At 52.3% G+C, this 18,297-nt stretch overlaps 1 protein-coding gene across 1 annotated transcript in view; it reads right to left on the bottom strand.

Annotated features, from left to right (window-relative positions):
- Nucleotides 1–4,617, bottom strand: part of LOC140193656 (rac GTPase-activating protein 1-like) — a 28,050-nt gene extending 23,433 nt beyond the window's left edge. Inside the window, exons 1-3 of the mRNA XM_072250814.1 lie at nucleotides 4,533–4,617; nucleotides 1,442–1,644; nucleotides 821–945 (exon numbers count right to left, since the gene is read on the bottom strand). Coding sequence (XP_072106915.1) covers nucleotides 821–945; nucleotides 1,442–1,644; nucleotides 4,533–4,617 — 413 coding nt within the window. The remainder of the gene's footprint in view (nucleotides 1–820; nucleotides 946–1,441; nucleotides 1,645–4,532) is intronic.
- Nucleotides 4,618–18,297: the final 13,680 nt, after the last annotated feature.

Here is an 18,297-nt window from a genome sequence, read left to right as displayed (position 1 = left end):
GCAACTCGTGTAACACAAGATGTCACATTGACACAATGCAACTTTGGTCTGTAAATGGTCTGTCACACCCACAGCAGTAGCAGGATAGGACTGCAGGTCTGGTGAATGAAACATTACGGGAAGGGATGTGGGGAGGGTGCAGAAGAGGTTCACCAGGATGCTGCCTGGATTAGACAGTGTGGCCTACAAGGAGAGACTGGACAAACATGGGCCGTTTTCTCTGGAGAGGTGAAGGCTGAGGGAGACCCGATAGAGGTTTCTAAAATTATGAGAATCAAAGATGGAGTCAGAATCTCCTCAGTGTAGAAATGTCAAACACCAGAGGGCTTTCATTTAAGTGATGGGGGAAGTTTAAAGATATGCAGGGTAAGTATTTTTAAATAAATCGGGGTGTATGCCTGGGAAGAGCTGCCGGGGTAGCGTTGGAACGGATGCAACAGAGGTGTTTAAGAGGTATTTGGACAGATGAACAGGTAGGGAATGGGAGAGGGGAGGTGGTATGGATTGTGCACGGGTGGAAGGGAAGTTTAATTTGACATAGTCAGCACAAACATGTTGTGCCAAAGGGGCTGTTCTCCGATTCGCTCTCTCCCAACACAACCTCTCAAAGACACAGATCACTTGAGCTCCCCTCGAGGTCATACACCATCCCGACTGGGAAATACCCCCACATCTTTATCACTGGGCTCAAACCATGGATGCCCCTCCCCAGAGGCTTGGTGGACCCCCAGTGGCTCAGGCCCATCTCTGAGGTGGTCAGCGATGGCAATGACCGCTGGCCAGTGTCAGTGTGGGGGGGGGGAGCGCAGTATCATAGTACCTGCTTCTGGTGGCCCCCGCGTGGCTGTTCAGCACATTCAGGATATTCTCCCGGTCTTCGGCCTGCAGACCCAAGGCTGGACCCTCAGAACTCAGCATGTCATGGACCAACTGGAGACGCCGTTCCTGGGTGCGGGGTGGGAGGGGGGATGAATGGGGAAGAGAGAATTGGGGAGGAACACAGATCATAGAACAGTAAGGCCTTTTGGCCCAGGATGTCGTGCCGACCTTTTAATCTACTCCAAGATCAATTTAACCCTTCCCTCCCACAGAATCTTCCATTTTTCTACTACCCATGTGCCCAAGAGTCTCTTAAATATTCCTAAAGCATCTGACTCTACCACTGCCCTGGCAAGTCATTCCGTGCACCCACCAATCTGCGTGTAAAAAACTTAGCTCTGAAATTCCCCCCTCGCCCGTACAATCACCTTAAAATTATGCCGCTTGAGGAGACTAATAAATCAGCCACGGTGGAATTCAGAGTAGGCTCAATGGGTCAAATGGCCTAATTCTGCTCCTCAGTTTTATGCTAATATTTGATTGGACTTGCCAATCCCCATCCCCACTGGGCTGGAGGCCCTCTCCACAGCTGCTGTGATGGACTTCCTCAGACACCCCCTACCAGCTGCTCGCAAGCCAGCTCCGCCTTCTGCCTTCGCTTCAACTCAATGTCCAGCTGATGTCGGGCATGTTTGAGGTGGATCTCCAGAGACGTCTTCTCCAGCTGCGCCTCAGCCAGGAGGTTCCGGCTGGCCGCCAGTTCTTCTTCCGCCGCCTTCCACTTCTTACGGCACCGCTCAAAGCTCAGAGCCAGCTGGTAGAAAGCTGGAAGGCAAGAGGGGCATTTTCACCTCACACTTGGCAAGACATTCCAGAGCTGAACTGTCCCAGCTCCACCATGGACACATGCACGGAACAGATAGTTCTGTGGCCAAGTTTGTGAATGATACGAAGATAGGAGGAGGGGAAGTAGTAGTGAGGAATCAGGGAGTCTGAAGAAGATCTTGGACAAATTGGGAGAATGGGTAAAGGGCAGATGGAATATAGTGTTGGGAAGGATATGGTCATGCACTTTGTTAGAAGGAATAAAGGCAGAGACTACTTTCCAAATGGGGAGAGAATTCCAAAATCAGAGGTGCAAGGAGACTTGGGCATCCTTGTGCAGGATTCCCCAATGGTTAACTTGCCGGTTGAGTTGGTGGTAAGGAAGGCAAGTACAATGTTAACATTCACTTCTGGGGGATGAGAAGATAAAAGCAAAGATGTAAAGTTGAGGCTTTACAAGGCATTCGTTAGACTGCACTTGGTATATTGTGAGCAGTTTTGGGCCCTTTATCCAAGGATGAATGTGCTGACATAAGAGATGGTCCAGAGGACATTAACGAGAATGTTCCCAAGAATGAAAGGGTTAATTTATGAGGAGTGTTTGATGGTTCGGGCCTGTACTCGCTGGAGTTTAGAAGAACGAGGGGTGATCTTATTGAATCCCATTGAATATTGAAAGGCCTGGATAGAATGGTTGTGGAAAGGATGAGAAGAGTCCAGGAACAGCGGGCACAGCCTGAAAATAGAACGACATTTCTCTACAACAGAGACGAGGAGGAATTTCTTTAAACAGTGGGTAGTGAATCTGTGGAATTCATTGCCACAGATGGCTGTGGAGGCCAAGTCATTGGGTATACTTAAAGCAGAGGTTGATAGGTTCTCGATTCGTAAAGGCGTCAAAGCTTACGGGAGAAAGCAAAGTAGGGTTGAGAGGGTAAATAAATCAGGAATGATGGAATAGCAGAGTAGACTTGATGGGCCAAATGGCCCAATTCTGCTCCCACGTCTTAGGGTCTTTAACATGGCCAGTCTGCTTCAGGATGTCATCAAACAACTAACCACAGCAGGCAAGAGCAGGACCGAGGAACTGGGCTGGTGAGGCAGTCTTGAGGGTTGGGGGTGGGGGGGGTGGGGGCAGTGGGGAAAAATTGTTAGAGTTAAGCTGAGGGAGGCAGCGTCATGACTCAGTGTGCAAATAACTGCTGGAGGTGGAGTGAGAAGCCGGGGACGGAGGCTTCAGAGGGCAACAGGAGGAGGGAACGCCATGTCTGTGTCCAGTAACAGAGCAAGCAGACAGTGGAGAAGATAATTAGATAAAATTAGCCTCATTTTTCACATGTACATCAAAGAATAAAAGTTCAAATTCAAAGTAAATCTATCACCAAAGTACCTATGTCACCATAAACAACCCTCAGATTCATTTTCTTGCAGGCATTCACAGTAGAAGAAAAATCAAGATTCAAGAATGTTTAAAGTCATTTCCTGTCAACAACTGGAAAGCAGAACAAAATAATTGTTACTCCAGATCCTATGCACAAAAAAAATCACAAATGATAAAGGACAAAATAAAAACAACAAATACATAGATAGCTTATTACATTGACTGGATGTCCATAAAGGGAGTGAGGTGAAGTGGAGGGTGGGTCAGTGGGTGATGGTGTTGATCAGCCGTACTGCTTGGGGAAAGTAACTGGTTTTGAGTCTGCTGGTCCCGGTGTAGATGTTACATAGCCTCCTCCCTGAACGGAGTGGGACGAACTGCCCATGAGCAGGCTGGGTAGGATCCTTCATGTTACCAGCCCTTTTCCAGCACCTTTCTGTATCTAGGTCCTCGCTGGCAGGTAGGCTGGTGCCCGTGATGCATTGGCCAGTTTTGACTACCCACTGCAGAGCCTTCCTGCCCGCAGCAGTGCAGCTTCCGTACCAGTGGAGCAGCTTGTCAGGATGCTCTCTACTGCACGTCTGTAAAATGACGCAAGTGTGGATGTGCCTAGCCCAGCTCCCTTCAGCATCCTCAGAAAGTAGAGGTGTCGGTGAGCTTTTCTGACTGTGTAGGATGTGTTCTGGGACCTTGAGAGGTTGTGTGTGATGTGCACTCCTGTTTCTACTGCCGTGTCGCAGATGTATAGAGGGGTGGGAGTGGTACCTGTTCTCCTGAAGTTGATAACCATCTCCTTTGTCCTGCTGACATTAAGGAAGAGGTTATTTGCCTGGCACCTGGCCTCCAGCTCTTTCAACTTCTATTACTATTACTATTTATTATTTATGGTGCAACTGTAACAAAAACCAATTTCCCCCAGGATCAATAAAGTATGCCTATGACTAAAGAGGTGCAGTTGTTGTTCAGACCAAACGTCAGAATGGAGGAAGAAATGTGATCCAAGTAACTTCAATGTGGAATGATTGTTGGTGCCAGATGGGGTGGTTTGAGTATCTCAGAAACTGCTGACCACCTGGGATTTTTACACACAACAGTCTCTAGAGTTTACAGAGAGTGGTGCAAGAAGCAAGAAAAAACGTCCAGTGAGCGGCAGTTCTGCGGGTAAGAATGCCTTGTTAATGAGAGAGGTCGGGTGAGAACGGTCAGGTAGGAGAGTGCCAGTAACTCAGATAACCACACGGGACAATAGAAGTGTGCAGAAGAGCGTCTGAGAACGCACAGCGCGTCGGATCTCAGTGGAAAGACTACAGCGGTGGAAAACTACTCCGGGTTCGATCCGGTACCGAATAAAGTGGCCACTGAGCGTAATACGTCGCGGCAGCACAGTGCAAGATACGAAAAATACCATAACTTACAATAAATATGAAAAAAATAAAGTACAAGAAGAAAACAAAGTAGTGAAGTTCGTGTTCAGAGCCCCCCGCCCCCATTCGAAAACAGCAAGCACCTTGTTCAGTCTGCTGAGGAACGCATTCGGCCACCCGCAGGACCGCGTCCAGTTCCCGCTCCAACATTTCCCTAAACCTCGTCATGAGCGCGGGAGGACAGCCCACCTATCTCTCTCTCTCTCCCCCCGGTATCACGGTGAAGCAGGCACCGGCAGCGGGCTCCCTTTAACAGCTGCCGCTAATCGTTCAATTAACACCGAGCTGCGAATTCCGGGTCAGGCGCTGCGCACCGGCCACCGCTGAGGATTTATAAAGCAACACCCATCCAAGTTGCTGGTGAACGCAGCAGGCCAGGCAGCATCTCTAGGAAGGGGTGCAGTTGACGTTTCAGGCCGAGACCCTTCGTCAGGACTACCCTGAAACGTCGACTGCACCTCTTCCTAGAGATGCTGCCTGGCCTGCTGCGTTCACCAGCAACTTTGATGTGTGTTGCTTGAGTTTCCAGCATCTGCAGAATTCCTGTTGTTTGAGGATTTATAAGGAGTGGGTCAGGTTGCAATCGAAGTATTGTGAGCAGTCTTGGCCTCCTTCCCTCAGAAAGGGCTTGCCAGTATCAGTCTAGAGGAGGTATGTGAGAATTATCCTGGGAATGAAAGGGTTAAAGTATGAGGATTATCCCGGGAATGAATGGGTTAAAGTATGAGGCGCAGTTGATGGCTCTGGGCCTGGGGTTTAGAGGAATGAGGGGGGATCTCACGGAAACCTATCGAATATTGAAAGGCCTAGATGGAGTGGATGTGCAGAGGATGTTTGCAATAGAGAGGGAGTCTGGGAACAGAGCATACAGCCTCAGATATCCATTTAGAACAGAGATGAGGAGGAATGAAGCCCTTTGGGTGGAGGATCTGGGGAATTCATTGTCACAGGTGGCTGTGGAGGACAAGTCATCATGTATATTTAAACTGGAGGTTGATAGGTTCTCGATTTGTAAGGGTGTCAAAGCTTACTGGAGAAGGCAGGAGAGTGGGGATGAGAGGGATAATATATCAGCCATGCAGACATCAGCAGAGCAGACTCGATGGGCCAAATGGCCTAATTCTGCTCCCATGTTTTATGGTCTTCTAGACTGTGGGGATAGATTTTGGAAGATATTGGTCCCAGCACCCACACCACTGTGTCCTCCACCCCAGGGTGCAATGTCCACACCCCAGGTACCCAGCACCCACATGCATTGTTAACCACCCTGTTAACACTGGCTGGGTTTGCAGGAATGAATTCTGAGTAGAGTCACGTTTTATCATCGTGTGTTATTATCCTGTGTCAATATTTGCACTTGAAGCTCAGCAAACCATTTACATGTTCTGTATTTACCTCTTCACTGTCAAGTTCCCTGGGCTTGTATCCCAGACCTCCTCTTCCTCTGATCCTAACCAGAGTGCCAGCCTCAGCCGCTTCTCAGAATCGGAATAAGGTCTAATACCACTGGCACTTGTCATGAAATGTATCCTTGTGTGGCTGCAGTACGGTGCAATGCATAATGCTTAAAACTTTAAAATTACAATCAGAAATGTACAATATCCAGTGGGTTTCAGTTAATTGGGACACATTGGGATCAGTACATTTTGACCCAGTTAAGCAGCTGTCCCAATTAGCCAAAGTTTCATGGAAATAGTTAAAAAGGTAAAAAAAAAAGACAAACAGTAACAAAGAATGTATTTACATGAAATACAGAACAAATTGGAACATCACCATCAGTACTATAAAACTGTGTATTAGTTCCTAATGGTTAATAATGAAGGAATTCATCCAGTGCACACAATGAACAAAATCAGCATCGACACCCAAAGGATTACCTCCAAATCTTCAGTTTCATTGAAACATTCAAGATGATCGTCGATACCTTCAAATTCTTCGTAGGCCCTAACTTGTTGAAGTAATGAAGTTACTCGCAGTCATTTCTGGCATCTCCAAGCCTAAGAGCTTGAAACCTCAGTCATCAAAACCGTTCCGACGGGTCTATCACTCACTTCTCGCCAACTATCAGTGACAAAAATCACTGCTGCTTAGGGTGCAACTGCCACTACTTCCAACCTGTTCACTCTAGGCATGGTGTAGTGTCTAACAGCCACACAGGTGTGTGCGACAGAACCCGTTCAGCCAGTCTCCTGTCCCAATTAGGTGACATAGTGTCCCAAGTGAGGAAAGGAAGTCCCAGCAATCTTGTTAATTAGGTTTTGTTCTTTCAGAGCTGTCGCACATAAACTGCTGCCCTGAATAACTGATGGCCTAATTCACCAGAATCCAGAATGTATATATACTGTATGTATAAATTAAATAACTAGCGCAGAAAGAGGGCATAAATAAGAAAAACGGAGTAGTGAGGTAGTGTTTATGGGTTCATTGTCTATTTGAGAATCTCCCTGATGAGAAGAGGCCATGTCCTGGGTGATGGGGGTCCTAAGTGATGGATGCCACCTTTATGAGGCATCATCGCCTTTTGATGATGTCCTTGATGCTGGGGAGACCAGCCAATGCCAGAGCTTGGCTGAGTTTGCATCCCTCCCCCTCATGTCTTCTCCTATCATTTCAGATCTCCCCCTCCTCCTTCCACTTTCAAATCTCTTACTATCTCTTCTTTCAGTTAGTCCTGACGAAGGGTCTCAGCCCGAAACGTCAACTGTACCTCTTCCTAGAGATGCTGCCTGGCCTGCTGCGTTCCACCAGCATTTTGTGTGTGTGTTGCTTGAATTTCCAGCATCTGCAGATCTCCTTGTGTTTGCAACTTTCTGTAGCTTTCTCCAATCCTGTGCAGTGGCCCCGCCATTCCAGATGGTCAGATGGTCTGGAACACTCCTCTGTGTTCTTTGTGACTTCCTCCTTCGAATGCAGGTCTTGATTGGCCAGCCCAGCTCTGTCCCACCACACTGTCCGTTCTCCTGCTGAGGCTTCTGTTCCAGCACAGTCAAACTGAAGCCTGTTCAGACTTTCCCTATGCCTGTAATCTAAAGCACCGCACAGACAAAATGCTGGAGGAACTCAACAAGTTCCCTGACTACACCAGCACACGCGTAAGAGCAGGGATCACTGATACCTCCTGGTGCATAAGAATCAGTTCCTTTTGCCTGCTCCACCGCCCATTTGTATCCCAGCTAACCTTCTCCCTCAACACCACCTTCCCTCAATATCCCCACACCCCTCAGTTCCCATGATGTCTAGAGTTCTATTGATCCCGGATTGAACTCCACCGCTGAACCAACACAACTGGAGAATTCCTAAGATTCACCATCCTCTGGGTGAATAAATTTCCCCTCATCCCCATCCTGAGTGGCCAACCCCTTATGCTAAGATGCTCCCAGCATCCAACCTGAAGTTTCAATGTGATCTCCTCTCATTCACAAAACACAGAACAGAACAGCACAACTCAGGCCTTTCAGCCCACAATGTTGTGCTGACCTTTTCATCTACTTTAAGATCAATCCAACCCTTCCATCACACAGCCGATTTCTCTATCATCCATTTTCCTTTCTCAGAGTCTCTGATATGTTCCTAAAGCATTGGCCTCTACCGCCACCCCAGGCAGGGCGTTCCACCTATCCACCACTCTGTAGAAAACCTACCTCTCATACCCCACTATATCTTTCTCCAATCATATTAAAATTATGCCCCCTTTAATTAGCTGTTTCCACTATGGGAACAAGTCCCCTGAACGTGCACGTCTCCCTTGTGCTGCAAACCTGCCAACCCTGTCTGTCCACTGACCTAGAGCAAGCAAATCCCTTTTTTAATGAGTCCAGAATTGTGAATTCAATAAGATCCTATGTCAGGCCCTATCAGGGGAATGCCCCCTTCGCTCTGTAATCAAACTCTCTCACGATAACAGCCAGCAATCAGAATTAGGGTTATTATCATTGACATACTGTATGTTGTGAAATTTGTTGTCTTCCTGCAGCAGTGCAATACAAGACATAAAAGTTGCTTCAAATTCCAATAAGAATATATATTTAATAAAATGTGCAAAAAGAGGCCAAAAGGCCTGTTTCTGTGCTGTAATCTTTCTATGGTTTGTTTTGGTCCAGGTGCAGGTCAGTGGGACTAGGCAGAAAAAATGGTTCGGCACAGCCAAGAAGGGCCAAAGGGCCTGTTTCTGTGCTATAATCTTTCCATGGTTTCTTTCTAAGAGAACAAAATAGGTGCAGCTCATCGATTTGTGGACCATTCAGAAATATGATGGAGGAGGGGAGAAATTCTTCCTAATATGTTGAGTGTGTGTCTTCAGGCTCCCGTACCTCCTCCCTGATGGTAGCAATGAGAAGAGGGGACGTCCTGAATGCTGAGGGTCCTTTACACAGTAATGGATTCTGCCTTTTAGAGGCATCGCCTTTGGAAGATGTCCTTGATGCTGGGGAGGCTGGTACCCATGGTGGAGCTGGCTGACTTTGTAAGCCTTGGCAATTTTTTTCCAATTTTGTGCTTTTGTGTCAACATCCCCTCTAATTTTTTTTTACAGCCCTGCAGACTGACCATTGCTCTGAGCAGGAACATTTTAACATGACCTGAAAACTGCACGGCACTTTCAGTGGTTAATTTTGTAATAGGCAGACTATGAATACTTGGAATGATCATTGAATACTCACATACTTTTGATTTTATTTATTTGTTGAAGGGTGCAGTGAAATGCAGTACAACAAAGAAAATTTCATGTTTTGCAAACATTTTCTCATCTGTCTTTATTGTAGCCGTGCAGCAACAAATGCTAGCGTGCAGGAGCATTTCGGCCACACACCCACGCAGCTGAGAGGGAACAGTGACTGGCCCCTCCATTACCAGCCACCAATGTCTCCCGGGCCCAACATACTGATGCAATTACTGTACACAGAAGGCACGACAGTAGCTATGTTTCATTAGGAGCTTCAGGAGACTGGGTATGTCTTCAAAGACTTTTGTAACTTTTTACAGATGTATCATGCAGAGTGTTCTGCCTGGCTGCATCGCTGTCTGGTACGGAGGGACCACTGCACAGGATTGGAAAACGCTGCAGACAATTGTGAACTCAGCCAGATCCATCCTGGGTGCCAGCCTCCCCAGCAGCGAGGACATCTTCAAAAGGCAATGCCTCAAAAGAGAAGCATCCAGCACCGAGATTTTCACCTCTTCTCATTTTTACCACCAGAGAGGAGGTACAGGGGTCTGAGACACACACTCAACATTTCAGGCACAGCGTCTTGCTCTCTGCCGTCAGGTTTCTGAATGCATAATGAGCCCATGAACACTGCCTCAGTACATTAACTTCTTTTACTCTCTCTTTGCATTGCTTACTTCATGTAATTATAAACTGTATATGTATAAAAATACTGTAATTTATATATTTTTCATTATTACAGTATGTATTGCAGAGTACTGCTGCCACAAAACAACATATGCCAGTGATTCTGATTTTGGGTGGTGATGCTGGCTCCTTTCTGCCAAGCGACTGATGTGTCTGTCAATGGGTGGGTCCCAAACCGCGGTCCCTGCCGAACCCGCCAGCCAGTCCTCCTCAACCCGAACAAGCCCCAACTCCCACTCTGTCGGGAACATTTCCCTGTCCCTGACACTACGTTACCCCAGCACACCGGCTCCAGCCCCCAGCGTGGGACCTTACCCAAAGTTATCACCTTGTCACGCCTCACCTCATCCCCTCCACACCTCACCCATCCTCACCACTACCCCTCACCTCATCCCTCCTCACCTCATCCCCTCACCTCATCCCTCCTCACCTCACCCATTCTCACCACTACCCCTCACCTCATCCCCTCACCTCATCCCTCCTCACCTCACCCATTCTCACCACTACCCCTCACCTCATCCCTCCTCACCTCATCCCCTCCACACCTCACCTATCCTCACCACTATCTCCTCACATCATCCCTCCTTACCTCACCCATCCTCACCACTATCCCCTCACCTCATCCTTCCTCACCTCATTCATCCTCACCACTATCCCCTCACATCGCTCCTCACCTCACCCATCCTCACCACTACCCCCTCAACTCATCCCCTCACCTCATCCCTCCTCGCATCCCTCCTTACGTCACCCATCCTCACCACTACACCCTCACCTCATCCCTCCTCACCTCATCCCCTCAACTCATCCCTCCTCGCCTCATCGCCTCACCTCATCCCTCCTCACCTCACACATCCTCACACCACTATCCCCTCACCTCATCCCTCCTTACCTCACCCATCCTCACCACTACCCCTCACCTCATCCCTCCTCACCTCATCCCCTCACCTCATCCCTCCTCACCTCACCCATTCTCACCACTACCCCTCACCTCATCCCTCCTCACCTCATCCCCTCCACACCTCACCTATCCTCACCACTATCTCCTCACATCATCCCTCCTTACCTCACCCATCCTCACCACTATCCCCTCACCTCATCCTTCCTCACCTCATTCATCCTCACCACTATCCCCTCACATCGCTCCTCACCTCACCCATCCTCACCACTACCCCCTCAACTCATCCCCTCACCTCATCCCTCCTCGCATCCCTCCTTACTTCACCCATCCTCACCACTACACCCTCACCTCATCCCTCCTCACCTCATCCCCTCAACTCATCCCTCCTCGCCTCATCGCCTCACCTCATCCCTCCTCACCTCACACATCCTCACACCACTATCCCCTCACCTCATCCCTCCTTACCTCACCCATCCTCACCACTATCCGCTCACCTCATCCCTCCTCACCTCACCCATCCTCACCACTATCCCCTCACCTCATCCCTCCTCACCTCACCCATCCTCACCACTATCCCCTCACCTCATCCCTCCTCACCTCACCCATCCTCACCACTACCCCTCACATCATCCCTCCTCACCTCATCCCCTCACCTCATCCCTCCTCACCTCACCCATTCTCACCACTACCCCTCACCTCATCCCTCCTCACCTCATCCCCTCCACACCTCACCTATCCTCACCACTATCTCCTCACATCATCCCTCCTTATCTCACCCATCCTCACCACTATCCCCTCACCTCATCCTTCCTCACCTCATTCATCCTCACCACTATCCCCTCACATCGCTCCTCACCTCACCCATCCTCACCACTACCCCCTCAACTCATCCCCTCACCTCATCCCTCCTCGCATCCCTCCTTACTTCACCCATCCTCACCACTACACCCTCACCTCATCCCTCCTCACCTCATCCCCTCAACTCATCCCTCCTCGCCTCATCGCCTCACCTCATCCCTCCTCACCTCACACATCCTCACACCACTATCCCCTCACCTCATCCCTCCTTACCTCACCCATCCTCACCACTATCCGCTCACCTCATCCCTCCTCACCTCACCCATCCTCACCACTATCCCCTCACCTCATCCCTCCTCACCTCACCCATCCTCACCACTATCCCCTCACCTCATCCCTCCTCACCTCACCCATCCTCACCACTATCCCCTCACCTCATTCCTCCTCACCTCACCCATCCTCACCACTACCCCCTCACCCTACTCACCCCTCAACTCATCCCTCCTCACCTCACCCATCCTCACCACTATCCCCTCACCTCATCCCTCCTCACCTCACTCATCCTCACCACTATCCCCTCACCTCATCCCTCCTCACCTCACCCATCCTCACCACTATCCCCTCACCTCATCCCTCCTCACCTCACCCATCCTCACCACTATCCCCTCACCTCATTCCTCCTCACCTCACCCATCCTCACCACTACCCCCTCACCCTACTCACTCCTCACCTCATCCCTCCTCACCTCACCCATCCTCACCACTAGCCCCTCACCCTACTCCCTCCTCACCTCATCCCTCCTCGCCTCACCCATCGTCACCACTATCCCCTCACCTCATCCCTCTTCACCTCACCCATCCTCACCACTACCCCCTCACCCTACTCCCTCCTCACCTCATCCCTCCTCGCCTCACCCATCCTCATGACTAGCCCCTCACCTCATCCCTCCTCACCTCATCCCTCCTCGCCTCATCCCTCCTCGCCTCACCCATCCTCACCACTAGCCCCTCACCTCATCCATCCTCACCTCACCCATCCTCACCACTATCCCCTCACATCCCTCCTCACCTCACCCATCCTCACCACTAACCCCTCACCTCATCCCTCCTCACCTCATCCCCTCACCTCATCCCTCCTCACCTCATCACCTCACCTCATCCCTCCTCACCTCATCCATCCTCACCACTAACCCCTCACCTCACTCCCTCATCACCTCATCCCTCCTCACCTCACCCATCCTCACCACTATCCCCTCACCTCATCCCTCCTCAGCTCACCCATCCTCACCACTATCCCCCACCTCATCTCTCCTCACCTTACTCATCCTTGCACCACTATCCCCTCACCTCATCCCTCCTCACATCACCCATCCTCACCACTATCCCCTCACCTCATCCCTCCTCAACTCACCCATCCTCACCACTACCCCTCACCTGATTCCTCCTCACCTCATCCCCTCATCTCATTCCTCCTCACCTCACCCATCCTCACCACTACCCCATCACCTCATCCCTCCTCACCTCATCCCCTCACCTCATCCCTCCATGCCTCATCCCCTCACCTCATTCCTCCTCACCTCACCCATCCTCACCACTACCACCTCACATCCCTCCTTACCTCAGCCATCCTCACCACTATCCCCTCACCTCATCCCTCCTCACCTCACCCATCCTCACCACTACCCCCTCACCTCACTCCCTCATCACCTCATCCCTCCTCACCTCACCCATCCTCACCACTATCCCCTCACCTCATCTCTCCTCACCTCATCTCTCCTCACCTCACCCATCCTCGCAGCACTATCCCCTCACCTCATCCCTCCTCACATCACCCATCCTCACCACTATCCCCTCACCTCATCCCTCCTCAACTCACCCATCCTCACCACTACCCGTCACCTCATCCCCTCATCTCATTCCTCCTCACCTCACCCATCCTCACCACTATCCCCTCATCTCATCCCTCCTCACCTCACCCATCCTCACACCACTATCCCCTCACATCCCTCCTTACCTCACCCATCCTCACCTCTATCACCTCACCTCATCCCTCGTCACCTCACCCATCCTCACCACTACCCCATCACCTCATCCCTCCTTGCCTCATCCCCTCACCTCATCCCTCCTTGCCTCATCCCCTCACCTCATTCCTCCTCACCTCACCCATCCTCACCACTACCCCCTCACCCTACTCCCTCCTCACCTCATCAATTCTCACCTCACCCATCCTCACCACTAGCCCCTCACCTCATCCCTCCTCACCTCACCCTTCCTCACCACTACCCCCTCACCCTACTCCCTCCTCACCTCATCCCTCCTCGCCTCACCCATCCTCATGACAGGCCCTTCACCTCATCCCTCCTCACCTCATCCTTCCTCGCCTCACCCATCCTCACCACTAGCCCCTCACCTCATCTCACCTCAACCATCCTCACCTCATCCCTCCTCACCTCACCCATCCTCACCACTATCCCCTCACATCCCTCCTTACCTCACCCATCCTCACCACTACCCCCTCACCTCACTCTCTCATCACCTCATCCCTCCTCACCTCACCCATCCTCACCACTATCCCCACACCTCATCCCTCCTCAGCTCACCCATCCACACCACTATCCCCTCACCTCATCTCTCCTCACCTCACCCATCCTCGCACCACTATCCCCTCACCTCATCCCTCCTCACATCACCCATCCTCACCACTATCCCCTCACCTCATCCCTCCTCAGCTCACCCATCCTCACCACTATCCCCCACCTGATCCCTCCTCACCTCATCCCCTCATCTCATTCCTCCTCACCTCACCCATCCTCACCACTATCCCCTCACCTCATCCCTCGTCACCTCACCCATCCTCACCACTACCCCATCACCTCATCCCTCCTCACCTCATCCCCTCACCTCATCCCTCCATGCCTCATCCCCTCACCTCATTCCTCCTCACCTCACCCATCCTCACCACTACCACCTCACATCCCTCCTTACCTCAGCCATCCTCACCACTATCCCCTCACCTCATCCCTCCTCACCTCACCCATCCTCACCACTACCCCCTCACCTCACTCCCTCATCACCTCATCCCTCCTCACCTCACCCATCCTCACCACTATCCCCTCACCTCATCTCTCCTCACCTCACCCATCCTCGCAGCACTATCCCCTCACCTCATCCCTCCTCACATCACCCATCCTCACCACTATCCCCTCACCTCATCCCTCCTCAACTCACCCATCCTCACCACTACCCGTCACCTCATCCCCTCATCTCATTACTCCTCACCTCACCCATCCTCACCACTATCCCCTCATCTCATCCCTCCTCACCTCACCCATCCTCACACCACTATCCCCTCACATCCCTCCTTACCTCACCCATCCTCACCACTATCACCTCACCTCATCCCTCGTCACCTCACCCATCCTCACCACTACCCCATCACCTCATCCCTCCTTCCCTCATCCCCTCACCTCATCCCTCCTTGCCTCATCCCCTCACCTCATTACTCCTCACCTCACCCATCCTCACCACTACCCCCTCACCCTACTCCCTCCTCACCTCATCCCTCCTCACCTCACCCATCCTCACCACTAGCCCCTCACCTCATCCCCTCCTCACCTCACCCCTTCCTCACCACTACCCCCTCACCCTACTCCCTCCTCACCTCATCCCTCCTCGCCTCACCCATCCTCATGACTAGCCCTTCACCTCATCCCTCCTCACCTCATCCCTCCTCGCCTCACCCATCCTCACCACTAGCCCCTCACCTCATCTCACCTCAACCATCCTCACCTCATCCCTCCTCACCTCACCCATCCTCACCACTATCCCCTCACATCCCTCCTTACCTCACCCATCCTCACCACTACCCCCTCACCTCACTCCCTCATCACCTCATCCCTCCTCACCTCACCCATCCTCACCACTATCCCCTCACCTCATCCCTCCTCAGCTCACCCATCCTCACCACTATCCCCCTCACCTCATCTCTCCTCACCTCACCCATCCTCGCACCACTATCCCCTCACCTCATCCCTCCTCACATCACCCATCCTCACCACTGTCCCCTCACCTCATCCCTCCTCAACTCACCCATCCTCTCCACTACCCCTCACCTCATCCCTCCTCACCTCTCCCCTCATCTCATTCCTCCTCACCTCACCCATTCTCACCACTATCCCCTCACCTCATCCCTCGTCACCTCACCCATCCTCACCACTACCCCCTCACCTCATCCCTCCTCACCTCATCCCCTCACCTCATCCCTCCTTGCCTCATCCCCTCACCTCATTCCTCCTCACCTCACCCATCCTCACCACTACACCCTCACACTAGTCCCTCCTCACCTCATCCCTCCTCACCTCACCCATCCTCACCACTAGCCCCTCAACTCATCCCTCCTCACCTCACCCTCACCACTACACCCTCACCTTACTCCCTCCTCACCTCATACCTCCTCGCCTCACCCATCCTCAAGACTAGCCCCTCACCTCATCCCTCCTCACCTCACCCATCCTCACTACTACCCCCTCACCTCATTCCCTCCTCGCTTCATCCCTCCTCACCTCACCCATCCTCACCACTAGCCCCTCACCTCATCTCACCTCACCCATCCTCACCACTATCCCCTCACCTCATCCCTCCTCACCTCATCCCCTCACCTCATCCCTCCGCACCTCATCACCTCACCTCATCCCTCCTCACCTCACCCATCCTCACACCACGATCCCCTCACATCCCCTCCTTACCTCACCCATCCTCACCACTATCCCCTCACCTCACCCCTCCTCACCTCACACATCGTCACCACTACCCCCCTCACCTCACTCCCTCATCACCTCATCCCTCCTCAACTCACCTATCCTCACCACTATGCCTCACCTCATCCCTCCTCACCTCATCCCTCCTCACCTCACCCATCCTCACCACTATCCCCTCACCTCATCTCGCCTCACCTCACCCATCCTCGCACCACTATCCCCTCACCTCATCCCTCCACACATCACCCATCCTCACCACTATCCCCTCACCTCATCCCTCCTCAACTCACCCATCCTCACCACTACCCCTCACCTCATCCCTCCTCACCTCATCCCTCCTCACCTCACCCATCCTCACCACTATCCCCTCACCTCATCTCTCCTCACCTCACCCATCCTCGCACCACTATCCCCTCACCTCATCCCTCCACACATCACCCATCCTCACCACTATCCCCTCACCTCATCCCTCCTCAACTCACCCATCCTCACCACTATCCCTCACCTCATCCCTCCTCACCTCATCTCTCCTCACCTCACCCAACCTCGCACCAGTATCCCCCTCACCTCATCCCTCCACACATCACCCATCCTCACCACTATCCCCTCACCTCATCCCTCCTCAACTCACCCATCCTCACCACTACCACTCACCTCATCCCTCCTCACCTCAACCCCTCATCTCATTCCTCCTCACCTCACCCATCCTCACCACTATCCCCTCACCTCATCCCTCATCACCTCACCCATCCTCACACCACTATCCCCTCACCTCATCCCTCCTTGCCTAATCCCCTCACCTCATTCCTCATCAATTCAACCATCCTCACACCACTATCCCCTCACCTCATCCCTCCATACCTCACCCATCCTCACCACTATCCCCTCACCTCATCTCTCCTCACCTCACCCATCCTCACCACTATCCCCTCACCTTATCCCTCCTCACCTCATCCCTCCTCACCTCACCCATCCTCACCACTACCCCCCTCTCCCTACTCCCTCCTCACCTCATCCCTCCTCGACTCACCCATCGTCACCAATACCCCTCACCTCATCCCTCCTCACCTCACCCTTCCTCACCTCTACCCCCTCACCCTACTCCCTCCTCACCTCATCCCTCCTCGCCTCACCCATCCTCATGACTAGCCCTTCACCTCATCCCTCCTCACCTCATCCCTCCTCGCCTCACCCATCCTCACCACTAGCCCCTCACCACATCTCACCTCAACCAACCTCACCTCATCCCTCCTCACCTCACCCATCCTCACCACTATCCCCTCACATCCCTCCTTACCTCACCCATCCTCACCACTACCCCCTCACCTCACTCCATCATCACCTCATCCCTCCTCACCTCACCCATCCTCACCACTATCCCCTCACCTCATCCCTCCTCAGCTCACCCATCCTCACCACTATCCCCTCACCTCATCTCTCCTCACCTCACCCATCCTCGCACCACTATCCCCTCACCTCATCCCTCCGCACATCACCCATCCTCACCACTATCCCCTCACCTCATCCCTCCTCAACTCACCCATCCTCACCACTACCCCTCACCTCATCCCTCCTCACCTCTCCCCTCATCTCATTCCTCCTCACCTCACCCATTCTCACCACTATCCCCTCACCTCATCCCTCGTCACCTCACCCATCCTCACCACTACCCCATCACCTCATCCCTCCTTGCCTCATCCCCTCACCTCATTCCTCCTCACCTCACCCATCCTCACCACTACACCCTCACCCTAGTCCCTCCTCACCTCATCCCTCCTCACCTCACCCATCCTCACCACTAGCCCCTCACCTCATCCCTCCTCACCTCACCCTCACCACTACCCCCTCACCCAACTCCCTCCTCACCTCCTCCCTCCTCGCCTCATCTATCCTCACCACTATCCCCACACCTCATCCCTCCTCACCTCACCCATCCTCACCACTACCCCCTCACCTTACTCCCTCCTCACCTCATCCCTCCTCGCCTCACCCATCCTCAAGACTAGCCCCTCACCTCATCCCTCCTCACCTCACCCATCCTCACTA

This window comes from Mobula birostris, unplaced genomic scaffold, assembly GCF_030028105.1.
Source record: "Mobula birostris isolate sMobBir1 unplaced genomic scaffold, sMobBir1.hap1 scaffold_683, whole genome shotgun sequence".
NCBI classification, from domain to species: Eukaryota; Metazoa; Chordata; class Chondrichthyes; order Myliobatiformes; family Myliobatidae; genus Mobula; species Mobula birostris.
The sequence above is the reverse complement of the archived record's forward strand: the minus strand, read 5'-3'. Positions and strand labels throughout refer to the sequence as shown.